Genomic DNA, 17,568 nt, shown 5'->3' with positions numbered 1-17,568 from the left:
CTGGACTAAAAATGATGACAAATTCCATCCTTAGCAGACATGGGAAAAACAAAATCATTTCTCAAGGTGGAAAAAATGAGCCTCTCTACGTTCATGCTGTAAGTCATTTTTTATCATGTGAACACCAACATTAGGTCACAATGCACTTCATTCATAATTTAGTGTTCGTCTTCAGCTACCTCATATCACAGAAAATCAATAGGAATCAGACAGGACTCCCCTAGTGCACTATGGAGTAATGGAACTGCTGTGACACAAGGCCATCTTTCAGGGTTCACTGAAAAAGGACATTTTCAATAAACAGTTCAGCATCTTGTATGATCTAAAACTTATTACCTTATACATGCTATGCATGGATAATATTCCAACTGACCTATAATAGCAACCCCTTTTTATCTAACCGGTTAATTATTAGGAACCCATGTGCTACTTGATCACATTGTGCTTATGTCTAGTAATGCCACTTTCAGCATCATTTAGGCTAATACAAGTACTGGCTGCAAAATTCAGCTCTAGTCATGCCCATAGTTTCAATGTTATGGGTGTTGGTTCAATTCCAAAATGGTGTCCACACCAGGCACGCACTCTTGCTGTGGCTTGTGACGTCATTTTGGACAGGGTGTTAATATGGGTGTTTGGAGTGTGCTCCAGAAGTATGTAGAGTAGGCAGATCATGATGTCAATCAGCAAGGAATACTGATTTGGCACCAGGATTGCCATTGTCAACATTACTGCTCCAGCTAACACCCACCCTTAAACACACACAGCTAAACATGCATTCAGTAGCTGAAAGGTCCCACTCGAAGTTAGTTGCTGATCGAAGAGGGCATGAGGGAGATAGGAGAGAAACAAGAAAAAGATGAGAACTCAAGTTTGCGGCAGAGGGTAGCATTAGTGTAAGTTTAGCCTGGTGGACCACAGGAATGGAGAAAAGTGGCAGAGGCACCTGATCGGTTTATCTCAATCATAGTGACAAAGAAGTCCATGAGCTCCTCGCATTTGTGCTGGAGGTGAGGGTGGAGGAAACAGGGTAGACGGGTTAATGAAGGCAATTCGCAGTAGAAAAAAAAACGGATGTTGTCTTTGCATTCCAGGATGATTCTGGGATAGTAAGCAGCTTTAGCAGGTGAGAGCAAGGCCTGAAAGTGGTTGAGTGGTCCAGCCAATTTTGGCAGTGAATAGCTAAACTAGTTTTTTGGCATATCCGTTCAAGTCAATGTTCCTTGGACTTAAGGGAGCAGAGATGAGCGCCATACCAGGGGGAATGGCCAGGATGAGAGAGAGAGAAATGGCTTTAATGGTGGATAGGGCATCAGAGGTGTGGCTAAGGAGATTGGTAGCTTCAGAAATGTTTTGGTGAACCAAAAGACTGGACAGTTGGGATTTTGAAAGTGCAGCTGTAAATTAATTAGGACAGAGTTTATTTTTCCAGGGTGGGGAGGACATGGAAAGAAGTTGGGTTGGGAGGGAGAAAGGGAATGTGGGTATTGAGTGATACAAAGAAGTGATCAGAGATTGCCTTATCTGTGATTGACATGATGAGAATAGCAAAGCCACATGAGATGGTAAGGTCCAGGCAGTAGCCTTGAATATTGGTTGGGGAGTTCATATGAAGGGAATGATCTAAGGAGGATAAGAAAGCAGTGAAGTCAGAGGAGAGAGAACATGATGAATTGTGATGGAGGCTAAGATCATCAAGGGTGAGAGTGCATTCGTTGCAGAGAATGAGAGAGGGATGCGTGAAAATATTTCAGTGAGATAATTTTTATGGACTTTGGGTAGGGGGAGAGAGAATGAGGATTTTAAATGAGAGAGAGATGGAACAAGGTGAAATGCTGAAAGGAAGAGGAGGTGCCGGGCAAGTAAGGGGACAGGCCAAGGTGTGATTTGGTGATAACCACCACACCGTCACCATGATAGACCAGGCAGGGCAAGTGGTGGAAGGTACTGCCAGGCAGGAGGGCTTTATTTAGGAGGAAGGTTCATCACCCTTCGCTAGATTTCTGTCAAGGCTCTGATGTCATTGCAATCATTCACAATAAGTTTATTGATAGGAAGAACCTTTTTCACAAGGGGATGGACATTCTAGATGTGGAGAGAGGTGAGGGGAATTGATCCACTAGCAATATCCACTGGGTCAGCAGTGCAAGGGATGACTTGAACAGGAAGGAGTTTGACAAAATTAGATCCCATGGGTGCATAGAATTGGCATGAGAGTAGAAGGGAGCGCTTGGGGTTGCTGCTTGTAAAAAGGCAATGTTAACTGCCTCGTTAGCACCTTGGGAGGATGCCAAGACATGCAAAAAGGCAAACTCTAGGCTTATTTAAGAGGGAGTGAAGCCTGAGATGGCGACAGGAGACTAGGAAGGTCAAGGAGAACTAATGGGTTGAAATTTGGGAGGGCAGAGTACCTGACAGGAGAGGCATGAAAGGATAGATGATGACAGGAGTGAGGGGCCTAGGTGGGTTACACAAAAAAGTTAAATAAAAAAGGGAGATAAAAGTGGGACCAGCAGTGATTGCTTCAGGTCCAGAGTGGCAATCAAAACACGTGCACGAATGGACACGGAAAACTCAAATTACATCGGCCGGTTACATAGATAATGTTAGGATACATGTATCCTGGTCGTAAATGGAGGCTAGAGATGAGACAGTGCTTAACCTGTACAAAATTCTGCCACAGATAATGAAACTCCAAAACCTCAATGTCTTTCTTTCTAGTATCTTTTAACTGCATCCTGGTACTATGCCCACTTCAAATCCACAAAATCCTTGCCACTAGTGACAATATTGATGCATACACACAGGAACTTGCAGCCTTCAATACCTCAAATCAAAGCATTTTTTCCCAACCAGACAATTTATCATTCAGGTAGTTCTCAGCTTTCCCGTCATTCTGGTGGTTTGATTGATAAGGATATCTAATGTATGTCAAATATTTTGGCTCCATGAGAAACCCTGAATTTAACTAATTAAAAAAAATGAGGTATCTTCTGATGCAATTGGCTTTTAAGAAAAGGTAATAACTTCCATTGAGGAAACCATCCACACACCTCCACGTGAAGCTCAGAACTATTGTGAGACAGACTTGCAGCTTGCAATGGCATAGCAGTATTGTTGCAGGACTTGTAATCCAGAGACCCAGGGAAATGCTCTGGGGACCTCGGTTTGAATCCCACCACGGCAGATGGTGGAATTTGAATTTAAATTCAATAAATGTCTGGAATTAAAAACGCATCTGGTTCACTAATGCCCTTTAGGGAAGGAAATCTTCTAATTTCCTTACTTGCTCTGGCCTACATGTGACCCCAGACCCACAGCAATGTAGCTGATTCTTAAATGCCCTCTGAAATGGCCTAGCAAGCCACTCAGTTGTATCAAACTGCTACAAAGCCTTAAAAAAGGAATGAAACTGGACAGACCACGCAGCATTGACCAAGGCACCAGAAATGACAACGGCAAACTCAATCCTGTTGACCCTGCAACATCCTCAGAACATCTGGGGGCTAGTGCCAAAATGGGGAGAGTTGTCTCACAGGCTAGTTAAGCAACAGCCTGACATAGTCATCCTCACAGAATTATACCTTAATGTCCCAGGCACCACCATCACCATCCCTGGGTATGTCCTGTCCCACTGGCAGGACAGACCCAGCAGAGGTAGCAGCACATTGGTATACATTTGGGAGGGAGTCACCCTGGGAGTCTTCAACATTGAAGTCTCATGGCTTCAGGTCAAACATGGGCAAGGAAACCTCCTGCTGATTACCATGCACTGCCCTCAGCTGATGAATCAGTGCTCCTCCATGTTGAATACCACTTAGATGAAGTACTGAAGGTAGCAAAGGTGCAGAATGTACTCTGAGTGGGGGATTTCGATGTCCATCATCAAGAGTGGCTCAGTAGCATCACTACTGGCCGAGTCCTAAATGGCATAGCTGCTAGACTGGGTCTGTGGCAAGTGTTAAGTACAAGAGAGAAAAGCCTGCATGACCTCAACCTCACCAACCTGGCAGCCGCAGATGCATCTGTCCATGACAATATTGGTAGGAGTAACTATCACACAGTCCTTTTGGAGACAAAGTCCTGCCTTCACATTAAGGATACCCTCCATCGTGTTGTGTGGCACTACCACCATGCTAAATGGGATAGATTTCGAACAGATCGAGCAACTCAAGACTGGGCAACCATGAGGCACAGTGGGCCATCAGATGCAGCAAAATTGTACTCGAACACGATCTGTAACCTCATGGTACGGCACATCCCCCACTCTACCATTACCATCAACCCAGGGGATCAACCCTGGTTCAATGAAGGGTGCAGGGGGCGTGCCAGGAGCAGCACCAGGCATGCTTAAAAATGAGGTGTCAGCCTGGTGAAGCTACAGCACAGGACTACTTGCATGCCAAACAGCATAAGCAGCAAGTGATAGAGCTAAGCGATCCCACAACCAATGGATTAGATCTAAGCTCTGCAGTCCTGCCACGTCCAGTCGTGAATGGTGGTGACAATTAAAAACTCACTGGAGGAGGAGGCTCCACAAATATCCCCATCCTCGATGATGGAGGAGCCCAGCACATCAGTTCAAAAGACAGGGCTGAAGCATTTGCTACAATCTTCTGCCAGAAGTGCCGAGTAGATTATCCACCTCGGCTTCCTCCAGAGGTCCCCAGCATCACAGGTGCCAGTCTTCAGCCAATTTAATTCACTCCACATGATATCAAGAAACGGCTGAAGGCACTGGATACTGCAAAGGCTATGGGGCCCTGACAATATTCCTGCAATAGTACTGAAGACTTGTGCTCCAGAACATGCCACGCCCCTAGCCAAGATGTTCAAGTACAGCTACAACACTGGCATCTACCCGGTTTTGTGGAAAATTACCCAGATATGTTCTGTACACAAAATGTAGGACAAATCCAACCCGGCCAATTAACATCCCATTAGTCTACTCTCGATCATCAGTAAAATAATAGAAGAGGTCATCAACAGTGCTATCAAGTGGCGCTTGCTTAGCAATAACCTGGTCACAGATGCCCAATTTGGGTTCCGCCAGAGCCACTCAGCTCCTGACCTCATTACAGCCTTGGTTCAAAAAAGTACAAAAGAGCTGATCTCCCAAGGTGAGGTGAGAGTGACTGCCTTTATGTCATGGCCGCTTTTGACTGAGTGTGGCATCAAGGAGCCCTAGCAAAACTGGAGTCAATGGGAATCGGGGGGGAAGCTCCCCACTGATTGAAGTCATACCTAGCACGAAGGAAGATGATTGTGCTTGTTGGAGGTCAGTCATCTCAGCTCCAGAACATCACTGCAGGAGTCCCTCAGGGTAGTGTCCTCGGCCCAACTGTCTTCAGCTGCTTTATCAATTACCTTCCTCCCATCATAAGGTCAGAAATAGGGTTGTTTGCTGATGATTGCACAGTGCTCAGCACCATTCGCAACTCCTCAGATACTGAAGCAGTCAAATGCCAATGCAGCAAGACCTGGACAATATCCAGGCTTGGGCTGACTAGTGGCAAATAACATTCACATCACATAAGTGTCAGGCAATGACCATCTCCAACAAGAGAAAATCTAACCATCGCCCTTTGATGTTCAATGGCATTACTATCACTGAATCCCCCACTATCAACATCCTGAGGGTTACCATTGACCAGAAACTGAACTGGACTAGCCATATGTAGCCTCTGCAGCTACAAGAGCAGGTCAGGGGCTAGGAATCCTGCAATGAGTAACTCACATCCTCACTCCCCAAAGCCTGTCCACCATCTACAAGGCACAAGTCAGGAGTCTGATGGAACACTCCCCACTTGCCTGGATTAGTGCAGCAAGAAGCTTGACACCGTCCAGGACAATGCAGCCCACTTGAATGGCACCACATCCACAAACATTCACTCCCTCCACCACTGACACACAGTAGCCGCAGTGTGTACCATCTACAAGATGTAGTGCAGGAATTTGCCAAGGCTCCTTGGACAGAACCTTCCAAACCCATGACCACTACCATCTAGAAGGACAAGGGCAGCAGATAGATGGGTACACCACCACCTGGAAGTTTCCCTCCAAGTCACTCAGCATCCTATATTACCGTTCATTCACTGTTACTGGGTCAAAACCCTGGAACTCCCTCCCTAACAGCATTGTGGGTATACTTACACCACATGGACTGCAGCAGTTCAAGAAGGTAGCTCAAGGGTAACTAGGGATGGGCAATAAATGCTGGCCCAGTCAGCGAAGCCCACACCCCCTGAATGAATAAAAAAAAAATTCACCCCAGCACAAAGATCACAGCAAACAGAAAACAATTCTAAATTCACAGTAATTTGTTGTACCTGAAATATACAATAGGAAATATCTATGTTTTGAAGCAAGGCAAATCATTGCCGAGTTAGTTGATAATAACTCAATTAGTAATTTGGGCTATCACTGGGTTCAGCAGACAGGGATGACAAAGGACACTGATCCAACTTTGCATCATTACCTGAAATTCCAGCGGTGGTAAAGCTGAGCTAGTCTTTTCTTGCTAGAGAACAAGAAAGGAGGAGGAATAGCTTTGAATCGCGCAACCAGGCAAGTCATGAATGGAAACTCAGTGACTAATGGAGAGATAGATCTTACCCATTATCATAGTTCATTAGAAGGTGGGCCCCAAATGGCTCCCCGAGATATGAGAAAATAAATGAAAACATGAAGCATCATTTGTGATATTATGGGTCTCTGAACATGTCTTTTCTACCTTGGAAACGCACCTTTAGGCAAATTAGGTTGTAAATATTGTACAGTAATTTCCATACTTCAGCACTTATTGCATAATGCTTTTCCATATCTTGCCAAAGATTTTAAGTATTTTTTGATTTATTTCTCTAGTTTGATCCTGACCTCTCCTAAAGCTTCTCAGGTACCAGTCTTTCTCCAATATCTGGCCCAGATGCTTTCTGTTCATGTATAATCCCAGTGGGTGCCAGCAGATGCCAAAATTGAGCCTGGTTCTGGCATCTGCCCAATATTCACACACAGGCACGCATCTCTCAGCAAAGGCATCAGGATAGTGATCGTAAGTGGAAATCATGGCAGACTATACGTCCCACGTCACAATCTAACCCTGTAGCAGTGAATTCAATTAGTATCAAATACTGCAACAGTGACTAAACTTCATTGGCTCTAAAGTGTTTTGTGACATTCTGAGGTTGTGAAAGGTGCTATATAAATACATTTTTTAAAATTGCAGTATGCCACCAGAAATAATATCTACTAAATTAGCACAAACCTGGAACTGAACCAGAAACCATGTTGGTCTTTTTGTTTTGGATTAATATTGAGCAGTGTCCTTACTACCTGAGCCACTCAGGGAGCTTTGATTTATTTTTTAAATTTAATAAAATAGACTGGACCTGGATTAAAGGAACCATAGATATGAGAAGCTACCAGACTTCAGACTAGAATGTACCTGTGGAGTGATAGAGTGGTCAGCACAGAAGGTCTGGAATTTAAACGGGATATAGACAGTCTCCTTTGGCCGTAGGTAGATCTGTGGGAACTGTATTCCTCCTTCAACATGGAACATGTCCTCCTCCAGCGGGGTCAGTGTTTTGGTGAGGTTCTTGAAGTGCTTCCATTCTCTGCTGTTTACAATGACGCTGGAAAAGATACAAGCCAGACACTCAATGTCCATACCAAAAAACAAATAACTGCAATCTGTTGTGATAAGCTTGCATTTTATTACATAATATTGAGTAGAAAACAAAAGAAAGGAAAGCAAGAGGTACTTTCTTGTTATCTTGGATTTAGATTCAACCTGACTGATGGGATGAAAATCTTCAGTCACTTCTACCCCCAAGGACGCTTTGTGAAATGAGCTGGGTAGTCTCAATCCAACTTTATAGAGAAATGACTGTCACTAATTCAACACTAAATTGGCAGTCTCACTCAGAAAGGCAACAACATGAGGAACACTGGTGCAGTGATGAAGGGGATATGCTGTCCTGGGGTTGGAGCTGAGGCACATCAATGGGACAGAGGAATGGGCACTTTGGTCAGCATTCAACTGTGTTGTACCTAATTTGGAAGTGGTGGAATGATGGATGAAAGCAAAATAAAGTGCTCCATTCCGCAGTATAGATATCCCTTTGAGTACAAAGTTAAGCAAGAGCAGTGGCATGATGCTACTCTAACAGGCTGCATCTTTGTACCTCTAATTCACTTACAAGATTAACTCTAAATCTCGCTAACTGAATGCCGAGTACATAGGAAAACCAGTCCACTGTTTTAGTATCAGGATCATGTGCTCCCAGGCCAGATATTGATGGGAGTCAGGAAAGGGAAAAGGAGAGAGTCATCGCAAGTCAATGTTATGCACCATCTGGTGCCCAGGAAAAGAGAGATTTTTGAAGAAGCCTGCAAGTGGGCCATTTGTCTCATGGCTGGGCAAAGATAGGTGATCAAAGAAAGAAATAAAAGACAGTAAAAGAAAACAGAAATTTTATCTAGTAATTTTCAATACTTTTAAAGCGGGAACATTCGAACCTTTGGTCAAAGGACATAATCCTAATCAGTGGCTTGCTCAAGGCCCACTCTCATAGATCAGTCATTACTCTGTCCTACTTTTTAAAAAATTCTTAAACATTTTCTCTGGCTGGGATTTTCTGGCCCCGTTGCAGGCAGGACTCACTGTGGGAGAGGCGGTGCTCCAGCTAGAAGTCTATTGACTTGCGACTGGACCAGATGATCCCGGCGGTGGGGGGTGCGGAAAATCCCGCCCTCTGTCTTCCAATTTCCTCTATCTAACTTTAACCAAGAAGGGTGAATTAGTCAAATCCATGGAGCAGAAGATCTGCTGAGGGAGGAGTATGCTAGTGAGGCACAGTTTTTGTTGTGAGTACCACAGACCGAAATGTTGGGGACCAGACTATCTACTTGTGTAGGAAGTAGCATACCTGAGTTCTGGATGTTCGCTTTCAATAGTTATTGTGTGTTGAATGCTGTAGGGATTTTTCAGGGAAAATTCAAAAAATTCAGCACGTCCAAGGGTGGCGTACAACGTGTACTCCGTGGTGATGGCCTGGGACAACATCCTGCTGATACTTTCCATTTTAATCCGCTCACGATATGCTTCTATGATCTGTAAGTCTCTCTTGTGGTGGATTTGCTCCTCATGTTTTGCCTGGAAAGAATATACAAGTCATCAAGTGTGGACAGTGCACCCCTCTGTTTGGTAGACAGGTTGAAAATGACTCAATAGTCCCATGCCAAGTTCAGAATATCACCCAGTCCATAGGAGGACAGGTATTGACCTTATAGGTGTTGACGTTAAGCATGCCCCTGGTAGGCAATTCTGGCATGGTGCTGACAAGAGCCAGGAACAGTCCATTTACTCACTCTTTCACTTGTGGCTAGCTTGGAAGCAGGTTGGGGGGATATTTCTTCCACAATAAGTAAACATATTCAGGATTCCCAAATAATAATTAGTTATCCAGCTCTAAATCACAAGCAAACAAGGGATGGGTAAGGGACAAGAAGAGGAGAAAAGAAATATTGAAACTCTTAAAACTTAAAAGTCCGGAATACATCAAACAATTATTGAGGTAAATCAATTCAAAACTGAAAAAAATTATTTACTTTGATCCTACTTTGATTTTTTTCCCTTTATTCTTTCATGGGGTGTGGGTGTCACTGGCAAAGTAGTATTTGTTGCCCATCCCTAATTGGCTTTGAACTAAGTGGCTTGCCACACCATTACAGGAGGCATTTAAGAGTCAACCACATTGCTGTGGGTGTGGATTCACATGTAGGCCAAACCAGGTAAGGACGGCATATTTCCTTCCCTAAAGGACATAAATGAAACAGATGGATTTTGATGACAATCAATGGTGGTTTCATGGTCACCATTACTAAGACTAGCTTTATATTCCAAATTAATTAACTGAATTCAAATTCCACCAGTTGCCATGGTGGGATTTGAACACCTGTCCCCAAGGCATTAGCTTGGGCCTCTGGATTACTAATCCAGTGACATTACCACTACATCACCACCTCCCCACAAAATGACCAGTGAACGCATCTAAAGGCCAATTGCTCCTGAGAAGATGGTGGTGAGCTATCTTCTTGAACTGCTGCAGTCTGTGTGGTGAAGGTGCATCCACAGTGCTGTTAGGTTTTTGATCCAGTGATGATGAAGGAACAGTGATATATTTCGATGTCAGGATTGTGAGAGATTTGGAGGGGAACTTGGAGGCGGGGAGGTTCCTGTGCACCAGCTGCCCTTTCTTTTCTAGGGCATTAAAGGTCAGGGATTCAGGACATGCTGTCAAAGAAGGCTTGGCAAGTTGCTGCACTGAATATTGTATGATGATACACACTACAGTCACGGTGCACTGGTGATGGAGGGATGTTTAAGGTAGATGTGATGCCAATCAAGTGGGCTCTTTATCCTGGCTGGTGTTGATCTTCTTGAGTGTTGTTGGAGCTGCACTCATCCAGGCAAGTGGAGAGTATTCCTTCACTCTGTTCTGATGAAATGTCACCGACCTGAAATGTTAACTCTGTTTCTTTCTCCATTGATGCTGCCAAACCTGCTGAGCTTTCCCAGCATTTTCTGTTTTTATTTCAATATTCCATCACATTCCTGACTTGTGCCTTGTGGATGGTGAAAAGGCTCTGGAGAACCAGGAAGTGAGTTTGGTGGATTGAGACCAAATGGGTTTCAGAGCAGTTTCACAATTCCTGATAATACTGTATTCATTTGTTTAGCTGATATCTTTCTTAAGGTAGTACAGGGTGGTCTCTGAGAAGTATCAGTTACAAGAGTTCCCAAAGAAAGTATTGATATTTGCAAGGGGATCCAGGAAGTGTGTCCACATTTGCAGGTCCTTGGGCCGTGTCCATATTTGTGGGAAGTTCCTAGGAGGATGTTGATATTTAATAAAATATATAAAATTTTGAAATCCACTGCTGTAGATAAATCACAAATAATAGGGAAACCAGTGTAATGAGCTTTGGACTTCTAAATCTATTATCACAACCTGGCAATTAATAACACATTTAAACTGTGCTGAGTATCATGCAGCTTTATGTCTCATCTCAAATGTCCAAACACAACAATTGTCATAAACCACTTAAGTATTCCAGGCAAAGGATCTACTGTTTTAAACAGCTGGGCCTGCTCATACACACAGGGCGCCATTGAGTCAAAGGCCATGCATTAGTTTATCAAGTTGCCGGTGTAAATAAAGGAAGGGTAGAAATACAAAATAAACTATTCAGTCAGCAGTTAAATTTGATTTATTGCTTCCTGTGTGAATAAGGTATTTGAGATAATCAGGATACTTTGGCCCATTAAAGCACAACAAGTACGTTGGATCAATTCAATGTGTGACAGAGAATTTATCTTCAACTAATCAACAAGTACAATTACACAAATAAAGGCAACCTGTCGATAGCTTTACTGATGTGCAAAACACAGTGGGCCTCAGTCATGCGTTGCGGCATCTCACCCACATTCCTATTGGCCAGCTGCAGGACTGATATGGCACGTCAAGTGCCTGCTCTGCTGCCTGACCAAGGTAAAAAGAGAGGAAATAAGAACCATGATCCCTGCAGTGAGCATTGTGACTTGCCAGGAGCACATTTGGGAAACCACAGCCGCACTGCATGGGCAATAGACAGGAATCATCGACTGGACACCCACAGTGTCCTGAGATCATGCACCCAGTTCGAAGCGCTAGATCAGGGAAACTTTTAGGTCAAAGAACCTTTCAATAGACAATCATATTGCCTGTTACCAAGTGTTTGTTTATTCTATAAAATCTTGGTTTCCTTTAAAACATGCACTTAATTTTCCTTCGTTGGCAGAACATAAATCTGAACACCTTACCAGAATGTGGGTCTTTGATTTAAGATCGAAACCGGACTCGATATGCCGGACAGCCATCATCCTTTTCAGCTTCCGTTTCTGAACAATATCTGCATCGCTCTCCAGCTCTTGTTGACCAAAGCTGTTAATTCGCGCTCTAGAGAAAATGACCGAGGCCAGTTCACTGTCCAGGTCTACCATACGCTGTGCTCTATACATGTTATGAGCTGAAAAAACAAAAGACAAACTGTAAGATAATTGGCAGAAAAACCAGAAGGGAGATTAGGAGGCTTTTTTTTAAACACAGTGAGTTGTTATAATCCAGAATGCACTGCCTGAACGGGTGCTGGAAGAACATACATTCAAGGAGCAGGAGTAGGCCATTCAGCCCCTCGAGCCTGCTCTGCCGTTTAATAAGATGATGGCTAATCTGATAGTAACCTGAAATCTGCATCCCACCTACCACCGATAACCTATCACCCCCTTGCTTACCAAGAATCTATCCACCTCTGCCTTAAAAATGTCCAAAGACTCTGCTTCCACCACCTTTTCAGGAAGAGAGTTCCAAAGTCTCACTACCCTCTGAGTGAAAAAACTTCACCTCATCTGTTTTAAATGGGTGACCCCTTATTCTAAAACAGTGACCCCTAGTTCTAGATTCTCCTACAAGAGGAAGCATCCTCCCCACATCTGCCCTGTCAAGACTCCTCAGCATCTTAAATGTTTCAATCAAGTCACCTCTTAAGTCTTCTAAACTCCCACAGATACAAGCCTAGTCTGTCCAACCTTTCCTCATAAGACAATCCACACATTCCAGGTATTAGGCTGGTAAACCTTCTCTGACCTGCTTTCAACACATTTACATCCTTCCTTAAATAAGGTGACCAAGGCTGTACACGGTACTCCAAGGTCTCACCAATGCCCTGTACAACTGAAGCATAACCCCCTTACTTTTGTATTCAAATCCCCTCGCAATAAATGACAACATTGTATTAGCTTTTCTAATTACTTGCTGTACTTGCATACTAACCTTTTGGTAATTCAAACACTAGGACACCTAGATCCCTCTATACCTCAGAGCTCCACAATTTCTCACCATTTAGATAATATGCTTCTCTTTTATTCTTCCTAACAAAATGGGCAATTTCACATTTTCCCACATTAAACTCCAACCGCAGATCTTTGTCCACTCACTTAACCTATCTATATCTGCTTGTAGCCTCCTTACGTCCTCTTCACAACTTACTTTCCTATCAATCTTTGTGTCATCAGAAAATTTGGCAACCATCCCATCCATCCCTTCATCCAAATCATTTACATAAATTGTAAACTGTTGAGGTCCCATAACTGATCCCTGTGGCACACCACTCATTACATCTTGCCAACCTGAAAAAGATCCATTTATACCTACTCTCTGCTTCCTGTTAGCCAGCCAATCTTCTACCCATGCCAATATGTTACCCCATATACCATGAGCTTTTATTTTCCACAAATAATCTTTGATGTGGCACTTTATCAAATGCCTTCTGGAAATCTAAGTACAGTACATCCACCAGTTCCGCTTTATCTGTGTAAATGAACATAGGCAGAAGGATCAATTAACTATGGTATACACTTTTTGATCTAACCGGTAGGTTGCCAATAACTAGTAGCTAAGTGCCTCTTCTGAAAGAAGCACCATTGATAAACTGTAACAATGAAAACCTTTAAGAAAACTGAGCTAATCAGGTTAACATGAGATTTCCCGGGGTGAACCCCAGTCTTGCTGCTGCCCACTGGACTCAGAAGGCCTGAAGCTTTCCAGCAGATTCTGTTGTGGGATGTGCAGATAAAGCTACAGGTGGATCTAAATATTGGCCAATTGTTCATGTTAAGATCTAGGGGTGAGGTCCATGGATTGGCAGAATGGGGTAAAAGAATGAAAAGTAAGAAAGTGCAGTGCGAGTTCTAATAGTGGGTTTGAGAGTGACCCTTGCATTAGAAAATGATCATTTACCAGAGAAAGAGTCTCTAATTTCCTGTGGAATCTTACAGTAATAGTCCCGAATTGGTCCTTGTATAAGATAGCCCTGTGGTGTGCATCATGACTACTCAGCTTACCACCATCCAGTCCCTGATCTATTGTATTCTGTTCTTCAGGACCATCATCACAAAACACATGAGTACGTGAGGTACAGGGTGCCTTATCACCTTCTATCAGCTGCTCAGATTCTGAGAGTTTGTAATCAATCCTGATAAACCATGAGGGAATGAACCTTAATAGTTTGATTGCCATGTTGGATAACTACTGTCTTACCACCATACCGTCTTACCTTACTTTCTATCTTTGTCCCAAACCTTTGGATCCTCGGCAATCAGCTCATTAAAGTCACATGCCAGGACTTATGATAGGACGTGGCAGTGTCAGCTGATATATTTTACATAATTCACATTTTGCACTAATCTCTTTGATGAGCCATGTATACTCCTCATTAACCACCTGCATCCTTTAGCAGGATCTTTAATCTTTGACAAGAAGCATGAGCAAATTATCTGTGCAGCTTTAAAACAGTTTGCTATTTTTCTCTCTGATTCTTATCACCTGATGCCATTAATACTTATCTAACATTCTAATTAGAAATATCAGGTTTTGTTAAGGAGATACAACAATGCCCTGATTGGGTAAACTGAACATCTACTGACTTTCCAAAAGCAATTGCTTTATCATGCTCCATGTCCAGTTTCATTTATGTCTTTTTCATGAAAGACTTATTTAACAGCTAAAGTATCTCACTATAGTAGACACTATATTAGGAACAAAATCCCGACCGAAGTGTGTAAAGGACAACAGTTTTCCCAGAATTAGTTAAAGAGCTTGAAAGATAGAGGGCCAGAAATTTGTCTCGCATAGTGGCACAAAACAAATGATATTGGATTGATTATCATACGCAGTGCCTGGTTCCGTTCCATTGCAATAAACAAAATTAAATATCTCACAGAATTGTTACAGTACAGAAGGAGGCCATTTGGCCCATCGTGCCTGCACTGGCTCTCCAAATGAGCAATTCACCTAGTGCCATTCCCCCACCTTCTCCCTGTAGCCCTGCACATTCTTCCTTTTCAGATCACAGTCTAATTCCCTTTGAATTCCTCGAATGAACCTGCCTCCACCATACTCTCAGACAGTACATTCCAGACCCTAACCACTCACCATGTGAAAAAGTAGTTCCTCATGTCGCTTCTGCTTCTTTTACCAATTACTTTAAATCTGTGCCCTCTCATTCTCGATCCTTTCATGAGCAGGAACAGTTTCTCCCTATGTACACTGTCCAGACCCCTCATGATTTTGAATACCTCTATCAAATCTCCTCAAAGCCTTGTCTTCTCCAAGGAAAACAGTCCAAACTTTTCCAGTCTACCTTCATAATTGAAGTTTCTCATCCCTGGAACCATTCTTGTGAATCTTTTCTGCAAACTCTCTAATGTCTTCACATCTTTCCTGAAGTGTGCCGCCCAGCATAGCAATGCAACGCTCCAGCTGAGGACGAACTAGTGTCTTATACAAGTTCAACATGTATGTGCTTTCCAGGGAGCCTTCAGAGAGAAATCAGAAGCAGGAACACAGGCTGACTTTTCTCCCTGTCTTAGCACAGGATGGTTAAGGGCAATTGTAGTTTCCTTACTGCCACTCCCAGGCTAAAGTGGCCCAGATTGAACCTGGGAATATCCTGTTCTGTTGACAAAGTGCCAAATCAACAATGGAATGCAGCTTTAAATAAACAAAAAAGTTATTTTTATGTCAAACATCACTATTCCACATAGTAATATAACACAAGTTCATATGGAGCTTTGGATAACTTTGCTGCGTATTTCTCCACAGGTCACCAACCTAAGCGATCAGCAAAGAGCCCTCTGCCTGCTCCTCAGTCAAGGATCGTCTCCTCCCGCGATGGTACTAGCAGCTTTTCCGCTCATGTACTCTATGCCCCTACTAATAAAGCCTATATGCTTTATTAACCACTCTCTCAACTTGTCCTGCCATTTTCCATGACTTATGTATTTATACACCCAGGTCCCTCTGTTTCTGCACCCCTTTAGAGTTCTACCCTTTATTTTATATTGTCTCTCTATGTTCTTCCTACCAAAATGAATCACTTCACATTCGTCTGAATTGAACTTCATCTGCTACTTGCCTGCTCATTCTATGTCTATGTCCTCTTGAAATTTTATACCATCCTCCTCACAGTTCACAATGTTTCCAAGTTTCATATCATCTGCAAATGTTAAAATAGTGCCCTTTACACCAAGGTCTAGGTCATTAACTTATATCAGGAAGAGCAAGGGTCCCAACATTGACCACCAAAGCTGCACAGAACGGGCGATCCAATATGGTCCAGTACCACCTGTTTTGCATCACTGCCTGAGGTGATTTTCTAACTGCCAGAAACAGAAAGCTAATTCTTTGTAGGGTATAGATTGATCACATGTGCTGTACATGAATAAAATCAGATCCGTATGCTCCACTATCGAACGTTTTGTGCTTACTCAAGGAGTTCTGTTCTGAACCACAGAAGGAAGGAGGCTGACTAATAGTTGATTCAACACTCACCACTGAGTCTCTTCATGTTCTCTGTAGACAAGCTTCCACCGGAAAAGCTGCTAGTACCATCGCGGGAGGAGACGATCCTTGACTGAGGAGCAGGCAGAGGGTTCTTTGCTGATCGCTTAGGTTGGTGACCTGTGGAGAAATACACAGCAAAGTTATCCAAAGCTCCACATGAACTTGGGTTATATTACTATGTGGAATAGTGATGTTTGGCATAAAAATAACTTATTTATTTATTTAAAGCTGCATTCCATTGTTGATTTGGCACTTTGTCATACAGAACAGGATATTCCCAGGTTCAATCTGGGAGATTTTAGCCTGGGAGTGGCAGTAAGGATACTACAATTGCCCTTAACCATCCTGTGCTAAGACAGGGAGAAAAGTCAGCCTGTGTTCCTGCTTCTGATTTCTATCTGAAGGCTCCCTGGAAAGCGCATACAAGAGCAATGGAAAGGATCTAAATTACGATATACTTGCAGTTAAACTGTTTTCTGTCACTCAGTGGATGATTTTCTGTAAATGTGGTGGTGGTAGGGAACTTCATTCATTGCTATCACATATCGGAATATCACAGGCAGCGTGTCTCTAACTTTCTGGCTTGAGGTAGTGGTGGTGGGTGAGATTCCCAGGGTCCGATCTATGTTGGGAAAATGGCTCCTCACTATTCAGGCACATGCATGAGGTGTGGGTGTAGTTGGTAAAAGTTATCAGAAAGCTGATGACGCCCCAATTGAGAACAACTCAGTAAGACCTAGTGCCTTCCAGAAAGAGGGAATAAAATTAAAAAGATAAGAGTTGTAACTTCAGAAGTAACTGTGCCCCACCTCCATTTGATGGAAATGGATATCCAAATCACAACATTGTGTCCTCAGCATTTCTTATCTGCTGTCTGCACTGATTCACCCCCAATCACCAACATAGTTTACATATTGAAGGTCTGAATTTCACCCTGCCTGCCCATCTAGAAACCCCTTCGGGTAAGAGCTCAGTTAAAATCAGACCTTCAGTCTGACTTGCAACCTCTGATCACACGACCTTTTGTGTGTGATGTGATTTTAGCTCAGACAAAAGCAAAATATAGCAGATACTGGAAATTTGAAATAAATGAATGAGGCAGCTGGGGTCCTGGCCTGAAGAG

At 43.1% G+C, this 17,568-nt stretch overlaps 1 protein-coding gene across 2 annotated transcripts in view; it reads right to left on the bottom strand.

Moving 5' to 3' along the window:
* nphp4 (nephronophthisis 4) overlaps positions 1-17,568 on the bottom strand; it is a 475,487-nt gene that overhangs the window by 38,486 nt on the left and 419,433 nt on the right. For both annotated transcript variants that reach the window (XR_005945404.1, XM_041207356.1), the window contains exons 17-20: positions 16,434-16,562; positions 11,867-12,072; positions 8,931-9,157; positions 7,445-7,634 (exon numbers count right to left, since the gene is read on the bottom strand). Coding sequence is in view for 1 of the 2 variants with exons in the window: in XM_041207356.1 (XP_041063290.1) it covers positions 7,445-7,634; positions 8,931-9,157; positions 11,867-12,072; positions 16,434-16,562 (752 nt within the window). In the remaining variant the exon portion in view is untranslated. The remainder of the gene's footprint in view (positions 1-7,444; positions 7,635-8,930; positions 9,158-11,866; positions 12,073-16,433; positions 16,563-17,568) is intronic.

Source organism: Carcharodon carcharias, chromosome 15 (genome assembly GCF_017639515.1).
Source record: "Carcharodon carcharias isolate sCarCar2 chromosome 15, sCarCar2.pri, whole genome shotgun sequence".
Taxonomy (NCBI): domain Eukaryota; kingdom Metazoa; phylum Chordata; class Chondrichthyes; order Lamniformes; family Lamnidae; genus Carcharodon; species Carcharodon carcharias.
The sequence above is the reverse complement of the archived record's forward strand: the minus strand, read 5'-3'. Positions and strand labels throughout refer to the sequence as shown.